Genomic DNA, 24,599 nt, shown 5'->3' with positions numbered 1-24,599 from the left:
CCTCGAACATTATAGCGAGAGAGATTTATCACATCCTGTCGAGGAGCATTAAAAGCTGAAACTATCAACCTTTTTTACAACTGGAAATATTGAGTTTCCGTTTTTTTCATATTCCTTTTTCTTTTTCTTGTTTTGCTATTTCCTTTGAAAACCATCGATTGGAGAGACTATAAGTCATTACAGAAGTTGTTAGTATATTAACCTTTTAACTTTTCTTTTCACTCTTGTCTATCTATCTGTGACGAATTTTGAATATTTATATACGACGCAATTAGGGGATAGACGTAAAATGGCTGCATTTATTGCTGTGAAAAAAATTGATCATAACTTTTATGATCAACTCCCGATAATCTTTAATGTTTAAGGACTCGCACCAGTGGCGTACCAAGCGGGGGGGGGGGGCGTTCTGCCCCATGTACCAGTGAAGGGGGTGTAATACCACCTATCGGTATAATCAGCTCAAAGCTTTGCCAAAGATAGCACCATTTTCCATCTAAGCCAGCTTCCATATAAACATACATTTCTCAAACTGGGAGGGGGCCCCTCTCCCTGCAGGACAGCTTCGCCTACACGGTTGACAAAGGAAGGACCCGCCTCGGGTTCCAACTACACTAGGTGCACCACTGACTTGTACGGCATAATATGTTTGAACCAATTAAGCATCTCTAAAATTGTCTCATTCTTTCTGAAATTTTTATCGACCCCGTTCACACGAGGAAATTGTGACGGGAAAAGTTGACGAAAAATAACCAGTCGATATGATTTATTCACTCGGTTGTCGTGCGAAGCGGAGCGGGTGTTACCTTACTTTAATAAACCATTTATAAGTAAGGGTTCCTGTGCAACTTTATGTATTTTTTTCGCCTTTCACATTTTGCAATTGAATTCGTTTTGTATTGCATAATCTTTCAAATTTTCAACCATAATTTTGTATTTTTCTGTATTTTGTATCTTCGCCATCACGTCAGTGTAACATATCCTGTATCTTTATATGCTATACTAATACAAAGTCATAAGGAAATGCATATAGAAACATGATACATTTGATGAGTTAGTATATATGCAAATATTTATGTTCATGAGTATTCATCACTATTTTGTATCACATGACAGAACCTCGTGGTGTTGTATAACGCAGTTCCAAAGACCGGAAGTCGTACCTTTGAGCATCTGGTTCGAGAATACGCAAGCAGAAGAACCAAGAAGTATATTAAGCCCATTACATTCCCGGTAAGCTTTAGCAAATGATTAGAAATGTGTGTGGATAGGACTATATATTAAAGGCATTGAAGACTCGCCCCGAACTTCGCGCGGCTATCTGAAAAAGTTAACTATCTGTTGCTTGCAAGTGACGTTTTGTTCGTGTCGCTACAAAATGCAGACAGTAATGAAACGTGATACCTTGTTATCTTTAGCTGGGCCTGAGATGTCCATCGCTGTATCGTTTGTACACTGTGCTGTGGGTATTGACCCAGCTGTATGTACTGACTGTACACTAGTGTCTAATTACCGACGGTAGCAAACTGCGTGTCCATTTTCTGGGATCGATATAGTGGTGTCGAACACTTCTGTTACACCTCATTCGAACCTAGGTCAGATTAACAACATTAGACGTTTCTTTTTGCACGAGTCTTCACACCCTTTAAGTTCATGCTTATGAAAGGCACGTTTGATTGTGAATAGGATTATGTGAGAAACATTCAGTTGAACTTATGCAGAATCGATAACAGTGTATATAGAAAGTGGCCTTCCCATCGGGATGGGGTGGGGTGCGCTTGCATTCCCTTATATGTCTCCGAAGGTCACTAGTCCAGGGTCACCCAAATATTGGTTTCGCACCCCCCCCCCACCTCAATCCTTACTTCTTCTATACTTTCTGCCGACAAAATCTTCTTTTTTGGTGCCCTAAGAAAGTAATTTAAATTTGAATGGAAGTGAACTATGTTTGAATAACTTCCTAAGCAAGCTAATTTATATCCTTTATTGTTATATAAGTTGTGTGTCATACATGTAAATCTATGGCCGCTGTAGGAAGCAGTATAGTGGTAGCCTATACGTGTTCTACTTGTTTGATATTATTTCCTATTTTTACGGGTTTCTTTCCCCCACACACAGCAAAATTTAACAAAAGATACAGGACAGTTAAAGGGATTCCTCACAAGCCTTGATAGCGGTTCCTTCGTGAGAGGACATTTCCCTTACACAAGCATAAACAGGTAGGTTTTGTTTATTATTCTCATAGTTGTCGATGTTTAGTATCCTTTCCCTTCCAAAGCTAAGTACTCGGTGATATATAAGTTTTTACTCTACCCTGCAGTTGTGTTGGTCTGGGAAGGAGACGAGTTTGGTTTAATAGAACGATGGAACGCTAATCGAGCAAAAAGTTGTAATGATTATGCCAGGGTTCTCGTCTCAACTACTTTTAAATGATATTTGCATACCCTTGGGCCTGGAGCATCGTCTGAGCAAATGGCAAAAGCATAGCGTGAAGCATTGATAAAATAGGCGTCGTCGTTAGAAGTCGACAAAAGGTATAACGAATAGCATCAATATAGCATTTATAATCGATACAATCGATAGCGTAAATCGTTGGCGAAAATCATTGAGAAGATGGACCATCGATAGCGTGTGCAGAATCGGTACCGTGTGCAGAATCGATAGCGTGTGCAGAATCGGTACCGTGTGCAGAATTGATAGTGTGAGCCACTGGTACGTGGAACAATAGCGAGGTGGGTCATATATATAACGTGTATCATGGAAAACCTGAAGAGTCGAGAGGGTCCAGCATGAAACGAGTGGGCCATTGTGCAGGTTCGATTAGGTGGACCATAGATAGCGTGTATCCATAGAAGGGTAGATCATAGAGAGCCTGTGTCTCTTCGATAGACTAAAACACCGATAAACTGAGCATTGATAGAACCTTGATATACACACCAGCGTTAACAGGAAACTTTGCTTATACAGCGATAATTGGCTTTCCATATAGTTTCGGGAGGTGATTAAACTAACAATTAAAGGAATTGTCTGGTGGAAGATTTTGATACATTGTCCTTGTAGTTATTATTTTTCTCTTTCTAACCATGTAAAAATTGTCCCCATTCGACATTTTCTTCTTGTAGAAATCTGGTTTTCAAATTCATCAGTTTCTCACCAAAAGTACCGTTTGTTCGAACGCTTCAATATGGTGTTTGACGTAGTGCTTGCAGATAGGCAAAACAGGCGACTTGAAGTTAGCACTCCCAATTCCGCAGCAAATTAACTCACGTGTAAGCACATTGAATTGCCTCATATATATAACGTACATACTCGCGAACGTATATACTACGATGCTCAGTTGGTGTACTTGTATAGCGTTACACATAGTACACTCACACTCAAACCACAGTTCATTAACTGTTCTTCGAACTCGCTGAAATAAAATTCACGGATCAAATTAACAGTAAAAGGAAACTTATAAAGTATTCGTTAAACCGAAAGATGAAACTTGGCGGGATCGATGTCATCGCAGAACTGTCCGATTGTAAACGTTATAGTAGCCTATACACGCGAACATTCTTCGCGCTGGAGCTGGATACCGCGATGTATAAACAACGAAGAGCCTGCTGTTAAAACTTATCTTGTGTTACACAAAGACCACGAAACCACCGATCTACTAAATATATTGCGGCTTAAGGAGTTTTTTAAATTATATCTAATTTATAAGAAATTTCACCGGAAATTATTGAAGAAATTGATCGAATCGTTGTCAGAGCAGAATATAGCGCTGAAAAGCTTAGGCTTCGCAGAACTGTCCGATTGTCAACGTTTGAGTACAGCCTACATGCGAACATTTTTCGCGTTGGAGCTGGATAGCGCGATGTATAGCCTGAACAACTCAGAGTCTGCTGTTAAAATTTACCTTGTGTTACACAAAGACCACGGAACCACCGCTCAAGTACATGGTGGCTTAAGGAGTTTTTGAAAACATATCAAATTTTTAAGAAATTTCACCGGAAATTAAGGAAGAAATTTATCTGTATACACACGCTGTTTTTGTTGTGATTACCGTATAGGTACTGTGCGGAGGGTGGGTTATGACGCAATCTGCTATGGCAGAGCTGACGTCACGTATTGTACTGTTCAAATCATATTTGAAATGTCTATCCATAACGATTAAAAAATCGTTTCTCTGTCAAACGCAACATTAGCGTTCTCATACTTTGACAACATATTTGGAAAATTATTTACTATTTTTTAAGGTAACTTCTTTGGGCCACCAGACAATCCTTTTAACACTGTTGGCGGAAAGTTTGGGGAGATTGTTGGCCTTGTTTTATACCTTTCTCTGCTAGCATATTTCTTTGTCTGTATATGCGTTTTTTCCCCATTTTTCCACAGGACTGATGTAAGTGTTGTGTATATAAATTCAGTACGTGATCCAGTGGAAAGACTGATTTCAAATTACTACTTTGATATTTACGGAGACGGTGAAACAGATACCGGGCACCAGAGACATGCATATCTACAATATCACGAACAGGTAAAGAAATGAAACGATAAACGCTATCGTTTTTCGAAATTAACTTTTAAAAAGCAACCTTTAAGTATAATTTCTACCCATTATTGAGACTATAGTTGTTGTTGTTGTTATTATTAATGATGCCTTTGTAAAGTAGCAGATTAAAATCTACTTCAATTAAGCTACTTCCTTTTTTGAGGAATTGTTTAGAACCTGCAACACATGCACACAGCCACTGGAGTCATATGCCCCCCCCCTCCCCCCCCCCCCCGATATTTTCATCATTTTTCAAAATTTATAGCTCAATACAATACATTAACAAAATCTTGAGGTTTTATACACAAACGGAAAAACTGAATGCAAATGTAGGGGAGAAGATGGAAAAGATTGCATTATTAATATTTGGCATCTTAACCCCCTGAGATGAAAGCAAACATTTCTCAAAGGGGACGGGGATCCCTCTCCCCTCCGACCCCTCCCCAGGACTACGATCCTCCTGCCTGCACTGATCCACCCCCCCCCCACCAAAACTAAAATCGGTTACTCTGGCTTCGGGCCTGCTCCAACATGAGAATAATGAGGCTATACATTATACTTGAATAGATGGTGTGTTTTCATGCTGTATACGGTCAGTGAACCCAGCGCACGTTTTATCCCCAAAATGATCTTTAATCCGGCATTGAAACAAACTATACATGTCCGTTCCAGTGGTTAACCGGGGAAGTTTCACTATGACAATGCTTCCGTGATTTCATGTTAAATTGAGAAGGTAGAACGGTTGGTTCTTCATGTAGGCATGAATTGACAGTAAACCGGGTTTATTTATTGGCAGTTGACATGGCTATGACCATATAACATGTGTATGATCAGTTACAGAGCTACATACGCAGTCAACCGGCAAATGTAAATTTGTGCGCTGTGATCTATATGTATTGCAGTTAACCGGGCGGTTACGTATTGACATTCAGTAAACCGGACTTATGATCAAATCAAAAGTTTACAGGGGTGATGAATGATCGACTCCGAAGATGATTGCAATAAAGTGGTACAGCACGATTTAGATATAATTAATGCTAATTAATTTATCATATAGGCTAAGTCATAAATGTTCTTCTCTTACTAACCCAGTAAGAAATGACTGTCGGTCTTCAATGTATAGCTTTCTCAATAGTTATGCTTGTAAGAAAGTACCTTTCAATGGGTGGCAACATGTGTAGAGTTGTCTGAGGCTGTAGGCTGACCATGCATTAACAGGGTATAACCAAGGTGAAGTTACACTATATATAGGCTATAGACAGTTAACAGCAGAAATGAATGATCGGTTGAGCTATGTTACGTATGTACAGTTTATCCTATAGGTAATAATAAAATGTGTCGCTGGATACCCAGTATACTACTGTTTGGGCATGAAGACGGTTATATTTGGTATAATGATTGGTATAAATGTTGCATGCTTCAGCTTGTTAAAACTTACATTCATGAATACTGCTCTCTATTAGGGTTCCGAAGACGCCTGCGTATCAGTGAGTTACCATCTCCATATCTGACTTGTTATAATCATTATGAAGATCGTATCAAAACAGTTAGGTTACTCTGAGATTAGTTTCCCCCAAGAGTAGGTGTATATATTGTCGTTTGCTTTCGGTTTACGGATTACCTTCTGTTTAATTACCATTTAATCAACTCATGTTTAGTGAACATTAATACACCCACAATGACATGAAGATTATTCATTCTAACCACGGTTTCAAGACAACACTGGACAAAAGGACGCCGTGAAAGGTTTTACGATTTTTCATTTTTCTCTCCAAATAACAAAGTTATTCAGTGTGTTTTTTGGGATCATGTTTTTTTTTTTTTTGCATGAATAAATTACGATCCTGAGCTATATATAGGCCTGGGGATCGAGAAAGGGGTTAGACTGATGAAAAAAACTTCTTGGCTGGCCCGCTTCTATATATGAAGCAATGTACGTCTGCAATGTTCAAATATGAAAACAACCATAAAGTGAGCGAGGTTACTGACTTTTAATTCGCCTGTTAATTCCATACCGATGTTATCTGTCTTAAGGTTTCATGTTGTATAAATATACTTTATACTTACTTGTTGTTTTGACAAGCACACCAGTCTCTATTTATATATATATATATATATATATATATATATATATATATATATATTTATATATATATATATATATATATATATAAATATATATATATATATATATATATATATATATATATATATATCATGTATCATGTCGCTCCGACTGATCAAATAGATATTCGCGTTTCCATTTTCTTTACTTGAACATTATTTATCTTTCAGACGATTGACGAATGCATTGAGAAGAAAGGAAATTGTTTCAACTTCGTTTACCAGTATTACAAAAGACAAACCTTTTATATATTCTGCGGTAACCAGCCATTTTGCAAGTAAGACATTGCAATGAACATTCGGTTGTGATTTCGGTTGCGACTTATGTCACAGTGTGAACGATGACATATAGTATGTACACAAGAAAAACGATAGAGAAGCCATTTATTAGTTGTTGTTTTTTTAATTTGAAATCTTATATTTCTTACGGTAACTAAAATTTTCCTAGTCAATAATGATATAACCACTCCGCTTCGTTTTATACTAAAAGTGGTTTGCTAAGATAAACATCTTTAATGAGAGTGTACCCCTAAATATTATAGATATATTCTTTTGACATCTAATCTGGACTCCCTCGACGGTTCTAAACATTTGTTGAGACATGAATGCAATAAAACAAAAAAAGGATAGTTCGTCATGAGTTAATGTAACAGAAAGAGTAATATAGTTTGTTTTCGATTGATTACAACGAAACAGTAATATCATTGTTGCTCCAGTATATGTATCAGAAACAGTAATATAGTTTATGCTCCTGTTCATGTAACAGAAAGAGTTATTAACTATACTGTTTGTTCTCGAGTGAATGCAACAAAACAGTAATATCACTTGTGCTCCAGTTAATGTTACAGAAAGAGTAATATAGTTTGTGCTCCAGTTAATGCAAAAACAATAACAATAACAGATATCGTTTGTGCTCCAGTTTTTAGTAACAATAACATGGTTTGCGTTAATCCATATATTTTGCATGTATTTGAATGTTTTCTTTTTTATTCTTTTCAGACTCTACAACAGAGAAACTCTGAAAAAAGCAAAACAAAACTTGGATAACTATCTGTTGGTCTACGATGTAAAAGAATTTGACAACATGATTTCTATGATTCAAAAGATGTTACCAGATTACTTCTATGACGTGGTTACGGCTCTAAAACATATTAAAAGTAAGATGAATTAATGTGCACATCACGTAAATTATCTTATTATATCCCGTTCTCGGTAAATATCCATAACCATGTTAACATATACATGGTTTATCTATTTCATCTTTTAAGATTACATATAATTACTTTGCTTAGCTTTGAAGTAAGAACATGACACAGCTGCGCGCTTATATATGTTATATACAGAAATAAAGCAACACACCGTATTCATTCATTGGCACTGATGTTGCTCGTGAAGTTCAAATCAATAGAATTGCTGGCTTATAGACTGCTACAAAATGCCCCATCACGTGTCAAACATGACGATTTCATGTTTACTCAAAGAGATATCCCAGTGACAGACAATGTGACACATATCTTAAAAAAAAACATGCCTCCAATCTGCATTTTGAAAACCCCATCTACTGTAAATATATTGTCACCAACTCAAGATATGATGGACTATAAATACAGCCTATACTTGGACTGCTAAACCATGGATATACTTCTCTTGAATGGATCACTTGCTATATAGGACGGTGGATAAGTGACGTCATGACGGCAAATGTTCTTTAAAGCCTTACTTTCTGATTATTATCTTCTTGTGGTTTCATCCTCGAACCTGATACATTTGGAACATTGACTTAGATGCCAAGGTTCTCTGTGTTTAGAATTTCCACAACAAATACACCTTTGCAGGCTTAGAAATTTGATTTCCATTCGTTTACAAATGATTTAAAAGTGTTAAAGAAGAACAAGATAGAAACAAATAGTTCAGCTGAATAGCCGTGATGACATCATTCACTGTGTGTTGCGACGGGCATTCAGAAAATACCACTTACTTTGAAAACAGTAATATTCTTTTCATCAAACAAGTACAATTGAGGATATGATGTTGACTTAAAGCTGCAGAGGATTGCCTGCATTTCTAATTAAGCAACCAATTTCAGTCACCGGAATATCCCTTTAAAGATGTGGTTTGTTTTGGCTGCCTGGTTTGCATTTGGTTGTGTGGTTTGCTTTTGGCTGTATGGTGTGTTTTTGGCTGTATGGTTTGTGTTTAGCTGTGTGGTTTGTTTTTGGCTGTATGGTTTGTTTTTAGCTGTGTGCATGGTATATTTTTGGCTGTATGGTTTGTTTTCGCTGTGTAGTTTGTTTTTAGATGTGTGGTATGTTTTTGACTGTAGTGTTTGTTTTTGGCTGTGTGGTTTGTTTTTAGCTGTGTGGTTTGTTTTTAGCTGTGTGGTTTGTTTTTGGCTGTAAAATAATTTCATTTAACTAATAATCTGTATTTTGATTTGACCGTTCGTTTGGTCGTTACTATAATTAAATGTACGAAGTTTCTATTCCACAAATGTTAGGTGAATCATCGAAACTGTATGTCTAATGTAATCATTTGTGCTTGCGGGTTTCTCCCACATTTGTGCTTAAGCGTCGTAAAAATAACTGCTAATTATTTTTTTAGATTATTATTAGTGCTGACATTTCGTCAGCTGTCTTGAGATATTGACCCACTGTTGTTGGCAATTCCAATAAATACTACTGGGCAAGAACGCACATTTTAGATAACTGGTAGTTAGGTAGTTAGGTAGGTAGGTAGGTAGGTAGTTATAACTGTTTCCGGGATATCATGATTTGTTTCCCCTGCAGTGCGTACATAATCTCTTCCGCCTTCCATCACTCCAATCCTGCCTTCTCCTACCCTCCTACAAAAATGCATTTATGCAAGTAAACCGGATGGCATTTGATCGTAATTACAAGTTGTCTTGTATAATTTTCCAGTCACTGCATAAATTAACAAGACAGTGACTTTCTAATTCACGTTCACTGATTCAATGTTTCGCTTGCAAAAGGCCTTACTATCCAAAACTATTTGTGATAGATGGTTTCCCATTGGTTGGTTTCAAGAACAAGGCTACATCCGCGATTCCTGTATGAAAATTAGGGTATAGGCTAGATGTATTTAGGTAGGAAAGTGTGGTAGGTTAATAATCTTAACCTGTTCATGCTACCGAGCAGACTTGTAGTCAGTCCGTATATTGGTACTCGTATTTTAGGATATAGGTTGCCTAGCTGGACTATATACTCACCCTTAGGGATTTGTACTATTCTCGTACTCATACATACCAAGAGGAAATAAATACTTGTACCCAGAAGCATGGTACTCACAATATATACAAGAACGGGATATTTTGGAAATCTAATATAGACGCCTAGGGCAAAATTGTTATGGCTATGATAGCGTAGTGTACTCATATACCAGTCGGCACATAACAATGGAAAATTGACTTGTGTACTCGTTCTCATACAGTTGTACTCGCACTACAAGTCAGATGCTTTTCAACCTCTCTCCGCTGGAATATTTTTCACTTTGATTGGAATATTAACACATAATAGAAATCATTCCCACTTGTAGTCAGTCCGTATATTGGTACTCGTATTTTAGGATATAGGTTGCCTGGACTCGTACTCACCCTTAGGGATTTGTACTATTCTCGTACTCATACATACCAAGAGGAAATAAATACTTGTACCCAGAAGCATGGTACTCACAATATATACAAGAACGGGACATTTTGGAAATCTCATATAGACGCTAAGGGCAAGATTGTTATTGCTATTATAGCGTAGTGTACTCATATACTCGTCGGCACATATATGGAAAAATTGACTTGTACTCGTTCTCGTACAGTTGTACTCGCGCTACAAGTCAGATGCTTTTTAACCTCTCTCCGCTGGAATATTTTTCACTCCGGTTGGAATATTAACATAGTATCTAGAAATCATTCCCAGGTGCGTAGACATTGTTTAGTTTTGTTATAGCCATATATGTTCCACGAGAAATACCTATGTAGTGTGTAACTTATGTATGAACTTCTATAAAGAACACCAGAGGATATTGTATTTTCCACGCAGACATATTTTTTTTATAAATACACCGAGAAGTACCTCTATCAATGCAGCCAGCTGAGTTGAGTACTTTTATAGCTGGTCAATTACAAAATTATAATTTTTAATTAGTTCCAATTGCGTAGTAACCGCCCGACCTTTATCGCATGAATCTTGGCAGGAGATCAATGGACAAACCGAGTCGCCCTTGCATGATAGATAACTAGCAAGATCCCGAATGAAAAGCAATTGTTGAATAAGACTACAAGTATAGAACTTAATGCTGATTTCAATAATTCATAACTTACTTGCCGGTTCGTTCAAACTCAGCAACTTAATAATAATTACTATTGTTATAATATTGATAATCAGGCAGTTATTTTTACGACGCTTAGGCGACCACGAATGTGAAAGCAGCCCGTAAGGACTTATGGATCACAACTGTCACGTCGGGTGGCTCTCATGTCAACCTTTTTAACTCAAATTTGGAATCTTTTCAAGTTAGAAAGTCATTTCAGATGGGAAAACTGTAGATCGTACTTGGATGATAAAGCCACCTTACTATGACCCGGCCGGGCATTGAACCCCGAGCCTCCTCCCGATTGCTTAGCCTCGTTGCTTCAAATGCTATCGCCTTTATCCACTCGGCCACAGCACTCGGCAACAATACCGGTATAAATTGGTAAAATAACTAGCGGGAACATAAATCATAAACATATTTATCTTCTCCGGAAATATATATTAAGAATTAGCTCTGACCCGAAGAGACCTCAATGTCAAAGAAATATAAAACTTCCCAGGCCAAAGGTAGCTTTATCTTTCGAGAGCTTCCTCATTTCATCCCAAATAGAACCTTGTCGACTTCCCATATGTATGTATGTGTGTATGTATGTATGTATGTATGTATCATCTGGTCAATCGTCTCTGTTATATTCTGAGCCATCCATTGTTTCCGGCTCAGTGCAGCAACCGGCGGGTGCTGGGGATTTTGAGTCAAAAGTGGCACTTGTTAGCGTTTCGTGCGAAACTAGCACTTTTCGCGCGACCAAGAGCAATTCATCGCATTTTTGTGTTCCTCAGTCCTAGCGATGCTACTTTTCCGAGTCTGTAATCAGGAAGACCATTCGGCCGTCGATAGTGCCACTAAATTCAAGCGTGTTCAAATTCAGCTGCCAGAAAGTTCTTTGTGGTTTTAAAACGTCCAATCATTAACTGTCATTGAGGATTGGTCAGCCAATGATATCAAATGCTTCAGTGGTGCATGCAGTGCATGTGTTCCAGTTTGAATAGAGTTACTTTCCGTTATTTGATTTTCAAGCGTATTTACATTTACTGATGACTTTCAAAGTCCAGCAAAAGTTCATGTGAACCTACAGAAGGAGCCAAAGAAGTCATTTTATGCAAGTTTTGTAAAAACTTCTAGAGAGAAATGTGCTTGGCAAGTTCACATTAATGCAAAATGTTTTAGTTACTAAATAATTGATCTCCATATATCATTTTTTTTCTTTCCTTCTTCTTTCAGTGAGCGAGCAGTATCATACATCAAGAAAAATAGCTCCACAAAATTCAACATTAGCTTTCTTAAAAGAGGACTTACAACTCGAATTTGAATTCTATGATTATGTTATAAAAAGATTTCAAGCACTGAAAACGAAGCTTCTCTCAGACTGACAGTCATCTTAAGTCATGTGAAAAGGCAAGTTCCAGCAACACAATCCTTGCCATGACTGTAAAAACCGAGCATCATTATAATCTCATGCAGATGAACCGACAAACGGCTTCTCATTGGCACCAGCGTACCGTATACGACGAAACATATATACTGGTGCATGGACGCGGAGGAAGAACATTGAAGTGAATAGGTATTGAGTTATTTAAAATGGTTATAAGTATAAAAAAAAACAGTTTATCGTGCTACACTTACAAGTAAATTATATGCAAAGAACAAACAAACATATTTATATAGCTATTCTTCACCTCAATGATCTGACCACAAATTATTAGCTGACACGGGTATTAATTGCCTTAAGTAAAAGGAATATGTTCTAAGTGGTTGTAACACCTTGAATGCTACTTTTTTTTTTGGGGGGGGGGGGGAATCTAGTACTTTCTTCGACCACCACATTTTATGATCTATATATGTCTATGAGCCGTTAAGAGATATAGTAGGAAACAGTTTGATATCTTATGTTACAAACAGGCACTAGTTAAATAATGATTATACTATAGTGGAAGGAAATTTTTTGAAGCAGCTGTTCACTGCAATGGCAAGCTGTTCACTGTAATTTAATCTATGTAAATGTATGCAGACGGCAATACTAATTATATTTTTGTAAAGAGCAAAGAAGATATTAAACTCGATAATTTCTTGTAAAAGTCTAATTATTAATGTCTTTAATAGAGAAAAAGCAAACTGAACCCCCGTATTCGGCTTCCATGATAGAGATCTTCTTATTAAGGACTCCTGCAAAGAGCAAAAGAAAACATCTTCCGACGTTCATTTGGAAGATACCATCTCTTAACAGCCGTGCTCCGGGAATGCCTGCAGTAAATCACTGTGTGATGTAATAGCGCATATAGCATATAGCGCGACTATAGGATATTGAACTTCCTATTTATTTCTGTTGGTATTTAGTTGTATAATTTCAAGGTATATGTAAGCAGTATGTTCCAACTCCGATATTTTAGATTCATCTTTTGCAAACTCAAAGTTACTATTAAATAAACATTTAAAAAATAAAGGAACCACTTTTCAAATTTCAAGTATGTTTGACTCGACCATGTCATATTTAAACTTGATTAAGTCTTCTGAACATTAAAACTGTTGTTCTTGGTCACATTGATAAATACTGATGGCAGGGTATGCTTCTCCTAACGTACCACTTGTTTGTTGAGCTGTGCAACTGCACGCACGGTTATGATGAGTATGAAGAGCAAATTTGGTTTCGATGGAAAGGCGAATGATTCGCAAACATTTCAATTGTAGCATACGTCATTGATATAACAACAACACAAAAATGGCCAACGTTTTCTATCTTTACCGTGTCACCAGATGGTACATTAATTTTGTCTCAATAAGTGGCCAATGTCTCAATGACTGGCCATTATTTAACTTTCTAACATTAGTGGAGGCAATATATTGATAACAAGTAAACCCTGATTGATCAAATGGACTGGTCCATTTAGGAATATCCAAGCTTGCACCTGTTATGTCCATTAGCTAAAATGCTTCTATTGTGTTGACCGGAAGCTTAGGCATGAAGTAATGTTATTGTTTTTGTACAATGAAACTCGGGGGGTTGTAAACTCGCGATTTAAGCAGTGCATTCTCAGTGCAAGCAGTGGATGTAGTCAAACTTACTTTATACATATAACCAGTAAATTCAAGGGTTTGAATGGACAGGAAAGCACTTTAAGAAAGGAGTTTGCGGAATTGGATTTGGCCATTTCAGTCAAGAGGAATTTAGATATTGAACAAGAAGGGAACCTGTTGCACGAAATCGAAAAGTGTAATATCTTCATCAATTTCGCCGAATGGTTTCTTGCTCACTATGTATGGATGTATTTAATTTGTGGAATCATGACTGACAATGTTAACCAAATCTAGGTTAGGGCTTGTCACTAAAGTTTGCCACAATTTATACAGGGAATACATTAGCATTCCGTACTGTGTAACATATAACTGCACAATGTTGCCTGGTTCATAAGGGCCATGATTTTCTGCAGTCCCAATATAAGGGGCCTGGAGAATGTACACAGTGAACTTGTTTGGCTTTCGAGCCCTGTCCCTTATCTTGGGTGACCTTGTACTACAAAGGTTTTATTTAAATGATTTGGAAGTTGAACTCTCAACACATCACATCACTCATGGAACAACTGTCGCGAGCCTCTCTCAAGACTGTTCAGATAGACCGGTGCATGTTTACTGCATGAAGGGGTGAGTAACATTTAGGTATCATAATACATAATTACTTTTTTTCTGATTTTAATAACACGTAGTTTAATTGACCTCTTAATTGACCTCTTGATTGACCTGATTTTAGGAGACGAAAACCATCTATGAACTTCATCTTATATAAAAATTAAAAAATTGCTTATAACAAACAACTAACCAGCAGGGAAGAAATATATGCTTCCTTGTGAGAGATGTGTTACTTAGAGGCTCACGTCAGGGAGTTCCAATTTTTATGGAATGATTGACGTCATGGGGCCACTAAGAGCTCACATCTCTTAGTTTTCCTGTGTTAATTCCCTTTTCATATTGTTATGTTTAAAGTAACGATTATTGTCAGAAATCAATGGCAGTATAGGTCTATATGCGGTAATTTTATAACCTTCGTTATTGTAGCAAAATATTAAGGGAAGCATAAACATGACAAAATCCAAGCAGTAGTGGCTCTCTGAAATTAAACTCTTTCAAGTCTTCTGTCTGTTCTATATGAAGAAGAAAAAAATGTATCCTAAACGGAATTTAATTATGATTTGCTGTTAAGAGGTGTTGTTAATCATACATCTCTATCATATAAGTTAGGCTGATGAGGGTTGGGTTTGCTTCTCCATGCTGCAGGGGTGGGGTGAGGAAGGGTAGGGTGGGGAAGGGGCGGGACAGGTGTCAGTAAGTTCATCATCTCTCTGTATATAGTATATGTTGTAATTGTGACGGTTGACATTGCTTCTCCTAGATAATAATAGTTGCTGGATGTGACAGACATTTAGTTCACCTGTCAGTCCTACGAACGTGGTTGGCCTTCGTCTAGTTGGCTGGGGGGGGGGGGCATTTGATGAGGACATATGCCCCCTACCCACAGCGTACTTTTAGATTTATCGTCTAAATGTAATGTAAATGGTGTTAATTATTGAAATTTCATATTCAAACCTCTATGACAGCTGAGGGTGAAACATGAAACTGAACGACAGTTTGACATTACAAACCCCGTGTGTTTCATGAGCTCACTTAACACAGGACCTTCTTGTGATTCACAATCCCCGACCCCTTTTCTTCCCGGAGATGTCCCCCTCCCCTCGCCTCTAATCCACACCCATATAACAAATGTATATATTTTATTACATTTGCTTTAGTTTAAGGGGTGATGTTCTACTTTTTTAATCAAAATATCCGGTTAAGCAATACCCTTATATAGAAAAAGATTACTAAGGGAGTACGGCGTTTACAGGGAGGTTAACAGACTGTTTGATCCCACCCCGCCCCCCCCCCCCCACCCGGCCCCGCCCCTCGCCCCTTGCCTATGTTTTCCATTAGACGAAACAAGTATACAAGAGAAATATCAATGCGTGTAGAAATAAAGAAAGAATCGGAGGTTTAAAACAAATACAATTTTTTATTGATTATCTTTGCTGTCGGAAGATGAAAGATGTCATTAAATTTGAGGAATACATTCATGAAAACTTCTTGACTTGAAATTCCACTTTTTTCATTTTTTGATTTTCAGAAAATCAAAACAAAGGGCTTGACAATTTAAACTTCATATGCGCAAATACGCAGCATGACATCGCACAAATAGACTCAACCAGAAAGTTGCCCAATTCCTTCAATGTTAGAAGTTTCAGAAAGTCTTATTCCATTTCATGAAATATGGGAGTAATAGTCACTCATATCATATTTCACGATATGAACGTGGATATCAAGTCACGAAAATTGCTGACCGAAATAAGGAAATTTAATCGTAATTCATATATATCAGTAAAATCAATAACAGTAATAAACATGTAAAAGTGAATTTATGAACATGATGACTTGTTCGAGACAAACGGCTGTTGCCAAGATTATCCATGATAGAGGCCTGGTTGGCCGTAACGTACTACAAGTCCTGAGTTTTCTTGTCATTTCTTTCTAAAATACCGCATATTATCTTTTGTTAAATTGAATATTACTCCATGTGTTCACATAGTATGCTGTTTTTTACGTAACACAGCACTCATATTTCTAAAGGCACCTTTTTGTACAAAGGTGCTGATAAAGAGAAAAGATTTGGTTTTAAGAAGAGCATTGAAACCAATGATTAACAGTAGCTAAGAAGTTTGTCGTTGAAAAAAACCCGTTCTACCACACCCCTGCACGCCCACAACAAACACACCCACACACACCCGCACATACATACACTTGACCAGATCCTATGTACGCCCTTGACTTAACTTTAACAAGAGCAATGTCCCTGTCGTACATGTTCCATACCCAAAATGGTGTATAGTGCACCATACCCAAATTATGGTGCACTATACACCATGCATGATGCACCATGCACTATAAATGGTGACCATACCCATAACGGTGCACCATACACCACACACCAGACACGGTACACCATACAAGGTGCACCATACACCACACATCATACAAGGTGCACCATTCACCGTGCACCATACATGGTGCTCATACACCATTATTGGTGCAAGTGCTAAATAGATTGTTCTGTAGTCATTGTAACATGTCCCTTGCCCAGCTCCGTTCTAACACAATGTTGCCTCATTCAAGCCTGATAACTGATCGAGTGGAGGGTTAACATTGTCAGTACATCGAGTAAACTGGCTGTTGACGATGTTGCTTGTACCCAAATATTTCTGCTAGATCGTTTTTCTGTTTCATTCTCTGAGGAAACAAAAGGAAAGGAAAAATTAAGAAGATTATAACAAAAAGTTAATCTAATAGTACTGTTCATAGCAACTGACGTTAACCTTATCTTTCAAGATGAAGAATAATTAATATTTGCGAATTCCACTTTTCTTTTCTTTTTCTTACCCTAACGTTATCCTTTAACCTGAGCTATATCTTGACAGGGTGATAAAGGCTTCAAACAATCTAATATCAAGACGATTAACAATTTTCGTAACAAGGATGGTTCGTACTTTATGGAACAATTGGTAAATTTGCGTTATTCGGGAAAAGAGGATTAATAATATAAACTGAGTTATTAATATCAACTCATCTTAATTCTTGATTACTGGATGCCACTTATCTAACTTTATAAACGTTTGACACTATTCAATTTGATAACATGATAACGTTACTTATCTAGATTACTTTAACCCAATAAGGACGGAAAATAAAATGGACATTTTCCCTAAAAAGGAAAGGATGATCGAGCTCTTTTTTTTTTTTTGGGGGGGGGGGCCCAATCGGGAGTACACTTACCAATCCATTAACATCATTAATTCTTGAAGGGTAATCAATTACTGGTGATGTGTCTCCTTCTTGCTGGAAATCATTGTAAGGTGCTGGATACTGAGGATGATAGAATTTAACACAAGGCTTATAAGTTTAGTCTTCATACCAGTCTTTCCGTTTAATTTTTACACATTAAAATTAAAAACGTTGAACGTCATTTAATAGGGAATAGTTCTTTAGTAACAGCATCACAATGCATTTGTCATCCAACACAGTACAACACAGTGAAATGTTAAAGTTATACAAATGGGAACATTGGTGATCGGATCTGTTGTAAAACAGATATTAGTTCAAACGGCTTCGGCTTTAACGCCTTACTAAGTTCCCTAGTCTCTTCAGTGTAAGCTGTTTTTAGATAGCTTGTTTTCGATGATCTTGATAAATCGTGGGATTCATTAGCTTGATTAGCCATATTTTCTTCATGCCCCTCCTACCTGTCTCCACTGTACATATGCACTTAAATCAACCTAGTTTACAATAGTTTTGTAACACTTTAGCACTGCGCCCACACTAACCTACTTCAGGGTCAACGCCCACTTTCGTCTTCCTTCATTAGTAATAATGTCACTAGCCATTTTACATAACTTTCAAAAATTAATATTAGGAATTGATTCATCTTTTCATAAGAGATACAAAAAATATTACATCATATGATAAACTGCACGTTTTTTGTACATCTACCCACCTATCCACACCCCACCCCCCCTCCTTCTGGTTTTGTATTAGGTGTACTTACCCTGGCAGGGGTCAATCTCTGTTGTAGCTGTCCAGATCTTTTCTTACCAGGTCGCCAGAGAGCCCTCCCCCCAGGTTCTCCTGAGCTCAGTTTGAAAGGTTGTAGTAGTAAGAGCACAATAGCCATGATGAATATTTGAGAAGTAAAACTCATTTTCCTTTAAAAGCAAAAATAGCAGGTTTAGAATTGATTGATTATTATCAGAGAATGGCTGGATCTCGATTGTGAGATGCAAACATTATAAAAAGTGAGTAATTGGAAGTCAAACAGTGAATGTTTGGTTTTTGCGGAGCTTTCCAGCAAAACTAGCTCTTCTTCAGTGCATGATCACCGAAAGTGACAAAGAGTAGCATGAATCAAACATATAGAGAAGAGTATATCGGCATGGCAGTGAAGGCAATGCGACTTATTGATTTCTGCTGGATTAGCAGTTTTGGAAATCGGGATATTTTTAATCTGTGTCGGATTATTTTAACCAATTCCATAGAACTTCAAAGGAATATAGATAAATAGATAGATAGATAGATAGACGGACGGACGGACTAAAGGACTGAAGGACGGAAGGACGGAAGGACGGACGGATTGATGGATGGAACACCTCCTAGTCAAACATTCAAGAAGGGTAGGGCTAACCAACTGGTTCCCATTCCGTCCCTCGCCCCCCCCCCCCACACCCACCAATTTGCCATTTCACCGTCCTCTTTACCCATTGTACATCCCGTTTGGGGTTTTTTGGTAAATGACCCTCAACATACTTTTTGTGTAAAGCATGTATGAAACCTCTGACATGGCAACATCTTGGACAACTTTTCTCAGGATCGGACAAACTTGGCTGCGAGCAAAAGCCTTGTTTCAATTGATAGCCAGCTAGAATGATAAATAGACCCTCTTACCGAACCATGAGGTTCCATGAGCTATGTCAATTGAGCTAAACACTTTGTGCAAGACCCTAAACTTAATCCCTAAGTGCATGAATAATGTCCATAGTACTTGTCTCACAAAATTCATATGTAAGAACTGTCGTTTATGAAGCCTATTTGTTTTCCCAAGAAAGTACCAATGAGTCCATATATCTAGCTTCTAGCATTTGGTAATAACTACTAACTAATATACAACAAATTAAAATAGGTTAGGCTAAGTAACTATATGATATAAAAGTGTAGTAGATCTTTATAGGCTTAGTGCTAATGATACAGTGGCTTTCCAAGCATATTTTGGTGACGAAATAATTTAAGCTGCAAATGAAAAACAATTAAGCTGCTTTTAACAGGAAACACTGACCATATTATAGAATAATAATATATTATATTATACAATAATATTATAATATACAATTATATTATGCTATTGATTTCATTGTGTTAAGTTACCATATATTATAACATCTTAAACGTGAAAGTTTATTAAAGCAAATAATGCATGCAGGCAAGTATGACGAACGTTACCTGAAAAATAGTCCTAAAACCGCAAATAAATTACAAGAATATAGAAGATCGTGAATTTTCCCGCAGCTTTTGTTCCCTGAGAAGAAATAAAAATGGAAATATGAAAAAAATAAGCTAAATTACAAGATTTGAAGGTATTTTGTTTCCAGTCAAAGACCACCCGTTAATGCCAATCAGATATAACCTTCATTTAATATGCAAAGACTGCAACTCGCCATACGTTACCTTAATTACGATATCATCATTGTTTGAAATTTAACTCTTTTGTTTTTTCGTTACTATGAATATTTAACCCTAGAACAATCTTTCCTCGGAGCGGGTCGCGAGAAGTTTTCAGGAAGTCGTTCACCTATGACGTCAATGGAACTGTATCGTCCTTGTTTTCAAATTAATTTTAGTCTATGCTCTATATTTCTTTCGGGGGTGGGGGGGGGGGTCGGTGAGTGAGTAAGTAGGTGAGTGGGTGGAGGTTAGTGGGGGGTTTTACGTTTGTATGTGTCACCATTGTACGAGCTCTGATGTCCGAATTTTTAAGTAAGGCCAAAAATATGGATTAAACAACAAATTAGAAAAATAAGTAAATAATAAGTATTAGTATTTGCTGGGCTTCTTGTAGTTGTAAATTCAAGAAGTAAGTAGGTGTTTCAGCTTTACTTTCAAGTAAAATAATATGTATAATAAATAGTATTATAAAATGTAGCAAAACAAGCGGTAGGTTTTGTTAAGCGAACACTTTTTTTTTTAAAATCTGTGTTTTGGTTGTTGCTATAATTAACAAATTAATAAAAATAATTATAATATTTCTTAAAGTATATCATGTTGTACTTTATACCATTACTTTCTGGCAAGAACAATTTCAATTTGTTTGGATTCTGTTTTTCATCTTTTGTTCAATTCGATCTATGTTGGGTTTGGGGGCATGTCTTTTTCTGGGATCGATGGTATGTCTAACACTTCTGTTACACCTAATTCGAAACTAGGTCAGATTACCGGCATTAGACGTTTCTTTGTGCGCGAGTCTTCACTCCCTTTAAGGACTAAATGATCTGGCTTTTGTTCTTGCTTGCACAGAGAAACGAACTATGTATGGAAGACAAACCTGTATAGTGAGTCCATACTTGGATTTGTTACTTTGGATTCCTAATGACTTCGTTCTCGTCTTACCCGTACTCGGGACATATTGGAAATCTAGTTTTGTTTACCCGCACGATACTCGCGCTTAGAACCTAAGCTTGTACCCATGCTCGTATACTCATATCGAAGTGAGTTGTATATTTGTACTCATGATGCTGTACTCATTCTGATCATGGGATTCCTATCACAACCCTTCAGATTAAACGGTCTGGAAGTAATCTCAAATGATGACGAAATATGTTCCTTGTTGTTGTTGGTCTTGAATGAATTAGAGTAGAACAGTATCTGGCCGACAAATACAATTTTTAAGTTCTTCCTTATTACTATAGCATAATGATATTTGCTAATTACCAATCGTTCATTCATACATGTGAAGAAACTCTTGAATTTGATTGGCCGTCAGCTGACCGTGCATTACGTATGGATAATGTACGGTAAACTCACCGGCGGGTTAATGTAAGTTGCAAAAAAAAATGAGCATTTCGGCAAGTTTCATCCCGATCACAGCTAGCTAGCTGCCTATTCTAATTCTGGCAAACGAATCAGATCAATTATGGTATGGCAACAAGCCCATCGGTGTAAGCACCCCATGGCAAAATGATGACTTAAAATGTCCGAGAAAGCTAGTTTTCAGCCTAAGGTATACTTACAACAGGGTGCGAGCAAGAACGATAACCTCATTTCGCAATGCTGGCATTAATGTCAATATTATAATGACGTTAAGCGGCCATCTTAACTAAAATAGGCCTAATGTTAGTTATATTGTCAGATATTATAGGAGGCTTCCAATTAACAAAATAGGCAATGCTCAAAATGTCCTTAGAGCCGGGATCTAAGGAATCGAACCAACGAAAGACATTTATACACCATAGTTGACTAGCCAACGTAGGAACATGGTTCATATTAATACTTACGTAATATATAAATGGAGTGGTATAGGCCTAGGCATACCGTTAGTCGTTACTTACAGCAGCAAAATGTATTCAAGAAACGCACGTTTCAAGGAACAGTAAAATGTTCTGATTCACACCTATTTTCGTCTGATCAAATATTAAAAGCCATGTACTACACAAAAGTTAACTGATTGAGAACTTTCTTGATGGAATTTTTGAGATCGTTAGGCTGTACAAATATAAAGTAGTGTTGTACAATGTATAGCCTAACTATCGTCATTCTTTTAATTGTATTTGCATATTTACATTGGTTTGAGACATGTAACTATAATAAAGGAAAGAAAACGGGGCAACCCTTTGAGACCATTTTTGGTTATTTTCCTTTTAAAGTTTTTATTAAATTGTAAAAGGGATAATGCACTCGATCACGGTGGTACAGCCCTATCGCTTGATGCACTCGGCCCACGGCCTCGTGCATCGCTTGAGTTATAACGCAGTGCATGCATTCTCCCGCAATAAACTAGTGACAACATCGATATGGAAACTGAATAACAGGTCATAGGCTTAAAAAATAATCACAATTTCAAGCAGTGGGGCAAATATCTAATCCCTTTTGGAAATTATTGTTCTAATATTGTCTTAAGTTTGAATAAGCACATATTTCGTGAGGTTGTATATGCTACAGAGTCATATGGTATAATAATTGATAGGGTCATGAAACAGTATAACACGTACAAAATGTCGAACAAGTGGGACAAAATTGATATAGTCTCCTGTTCAGAATTCTAAGTTGGTCAAGCACGAGTATTGATAGCAATGAACAATCGGGACATACTTCTGTGTGAATCATACACAAGGTAAAGACAGTACAGTTTTCTGTAATATATTCGTGTGACCTATATGTGGTGTCTGTTCTTCATCGAATATTGTTAAATGGCGAGGTAGCACCCATCAAGACATCTGAGCTGTATGTTTTTAATGATGGGATAAATTTATTGCGTAGTATAACAGACGGTTATCAAGCTTAACCTTTTGTAAGTGTAAAATTAAACAGGTATTCACGGAGTAAACCAGTTTAAGTTTTAAATTGTTGCAATATATTATACTTAAAAATTACAAGCACTTTAATGATGAATGATAATTATACGTCTGGTTTTAGCATCTGTTGTTTCTAGATTTAAAGACATTTTCGACATAGTGTGACTCCAAATGAAATTACTTGTGTGCACAAACCAAACACGATTCTGCTTGCTATCTTCAACCCAGTTCATATTGTTCGCATATCAGTGGCAATACAAAGAAAGTTACAAACTAGTACTGATGGCAACGGTGCTGAAAATATATACAGACCGGACTAAGTGCCGCTATTAATGGCAATCCATGCTTTGAAAATTGTATTATTCCACGCGTTTGATGGGATGAATGGAAAGTGGTGGGGTGGGGGTGGGGTGGCTAGTTATTAAGACAAGTTATAAGATGACGCCGTATAGACTTAAATAATTTTCCATGAGAACGGAATATTCTGTCTTTGCACGTAGAAGATCCGTAAAAAAATTATGATATATATAGGATATATATCAGCTTATTGTTTCATTTATTGCAAACTAAACCGCTTCCTCAAACAAAATGAATCTTAACAGTGTAGACAAATATCCGCAAATTTACAAAGAAAATGAAATTCAACCACCGAAATTTTAATTTAAGAGCCTATAGCCTATAGCGGCACCTGCAGAGAGGAGTCATCTAATCCTTTCTCATTTGACCGGCCTATAATATTCCTGAGAGCTTACATTCGAAGTAACATTTTCTTAAGTTGACATTTCTTGCATATTAAAAGCGAAAATTTAAGCAAACAGTTGTGGTGTTGTTAATAGATGCACACTTAAAAACATCTCTATATGTTCTTTTTTCTTTTAACTTTTACCTCAAAGTTTCTACTTCAAATCTGGGATAAATCTCGAAATAATTAGGCTACAAGGATATTGTTTACTTTTAGGTAAAGTTGCAACTCTGTACAAGATCAAAACCGAAGAAAAGGGGGATTAGCACGAAAACGTTTCCGATTAAAAATATGATATGATATCTGTTTGTTTTAAGTTCACTTATGGTACCAACTGTCGCAATATTTTAGTTATCAATAACTCGAAAACGCTAGGTAGAAATTGCATGTAAATTTCACAAGGATGCTAATAATAAGTTTAGTTTTTTAAAAGGCACTATAATTTCTTCCATGCAGGCTACCCTTCACACTACTATATACAGCCATATAATTGAAGAAATAACTTACCTTTACTTCAGAGTATTTGGTTAAAACTATCAAGAACTTCCACACCTTCTTCGTGATTCATTTGACAAGTATAGTGTTGATTTATCAAAAATTCAAGTCCTTTTATATAACATATTGATGCAAATTAATGCAGAGCTAATATTAAATTATTAAATCTAAAGATGTCATCAATATTTATGACCGCTCACATCTCAGCGTGGGTTGGTAAGTCGCATGAATTTTAAACGCCTTTTAGTTA

The 24,599-nt window shown here is 36.9% G+C and overlaps 2 protein-coding genes across 2 annotated transcripts in view; one reads left to right on the top strand and one right to left on the bottom strand.

Moving 5' to 3' along the window:
- Positions 1-24,599, top strand: part of LOC139958518 (heparan sulfate 2-O-sulfotransferase hst-2-like) — a 45,863-nt gene that overhangs the window by 5,642 nt on the left and 15,622 nt on the right. Inside the window, exons 4-9 of the mRNA XM_071955626.1 lie at positions 1,114-1,230; positions 2,116-2,216; positions 4,378-4,519; positions 6,830-6,936; positions 7,658-7,815; positions 12,206-14,620. Of these exons, the coding sequence (XP_071811727.1) occupies positions 1,114-1,230; positions 2,116-2,216; positions 4,378-4,519; positions 6,830-6,936; positions 7,658-7,815; positions 12,206-12,354 (774 nt within the window). The 3' untranslated portion in view covers positions 12,355-14,620. The remainder of the gene's footprint in view (positions 1-1,113; positions 1,231-2,115; positions 2,217-4,377; positions 4,520-6,829; positions 6,937-7,657; positions 7,816-12,205; positions 14,621-24,599) is intronic.
- LOC139958520 (uncharacterized) lies at positions 16,139-24,496 on the bottom strand. The gene is made up of 5 exons (XM_071955628.1): positions 24,362-24,496; positions 20,048-20,123; positions 18,603-18,759; positions 17,834-17,923; positions 16,139-17,290 (listed from the first exon to the last, which is right to left on the bottom strand). The coding sequence occupies exons 3-5, from the start codon at positions 18,753-18,755 to the stop codon at positions 17,210-17,212; spliced, it is 324 nt and encodes a 107-aa protein (XP_071811729.1). The 5' UTR covers positions 18,756-18,759; positions 20,048-20,123; positions 24,362-24,496; the 3' UTR covers positions 16,139-17,209.

This window comes from Apostichopus japonicus, chromosome 18 (assembly GCF_037975245.1).
Source record: "Apostichopus japonicus isolate 1M-3 chromosome 18, ASM3797524v1, whole genome shotgun sequence".
NCBI classification, from domain to species: Eukaryota; Metazoa; Echinodermata; class Holothuroidea; order Aspidochirotida; family Stichopodidae; genus Apostichopus; species Apostichopus japonicus.
This window is presented reverse-complemented; position numbering and strand designations above follow the sequence as displayed.

Bases quoted from the DNA above. Each gene is read 5' to 3' on its own strand.
- LOC139958520 (XM_071955628.1), bottom strand. From the start codon at position 18,755: ATGAGTTTTACTTCTCAAATATTCATCATGGCTATTGTGCTCTTACTA. The intron at 17,924-18,602 runs GTAAGTACACCT...TATCATCCTCAG, and splicing joins AGAGATTGACCCCTGCCAGG to TATCCAGCACCTTACAATGA. The intron at 17,291-17,833 runs GTAAGTGTACTC...TTGTTTCCTCAG, and splicing joins TTAATGATGTTAATGGATTG to AGAATGAAACAGAAAAACGA.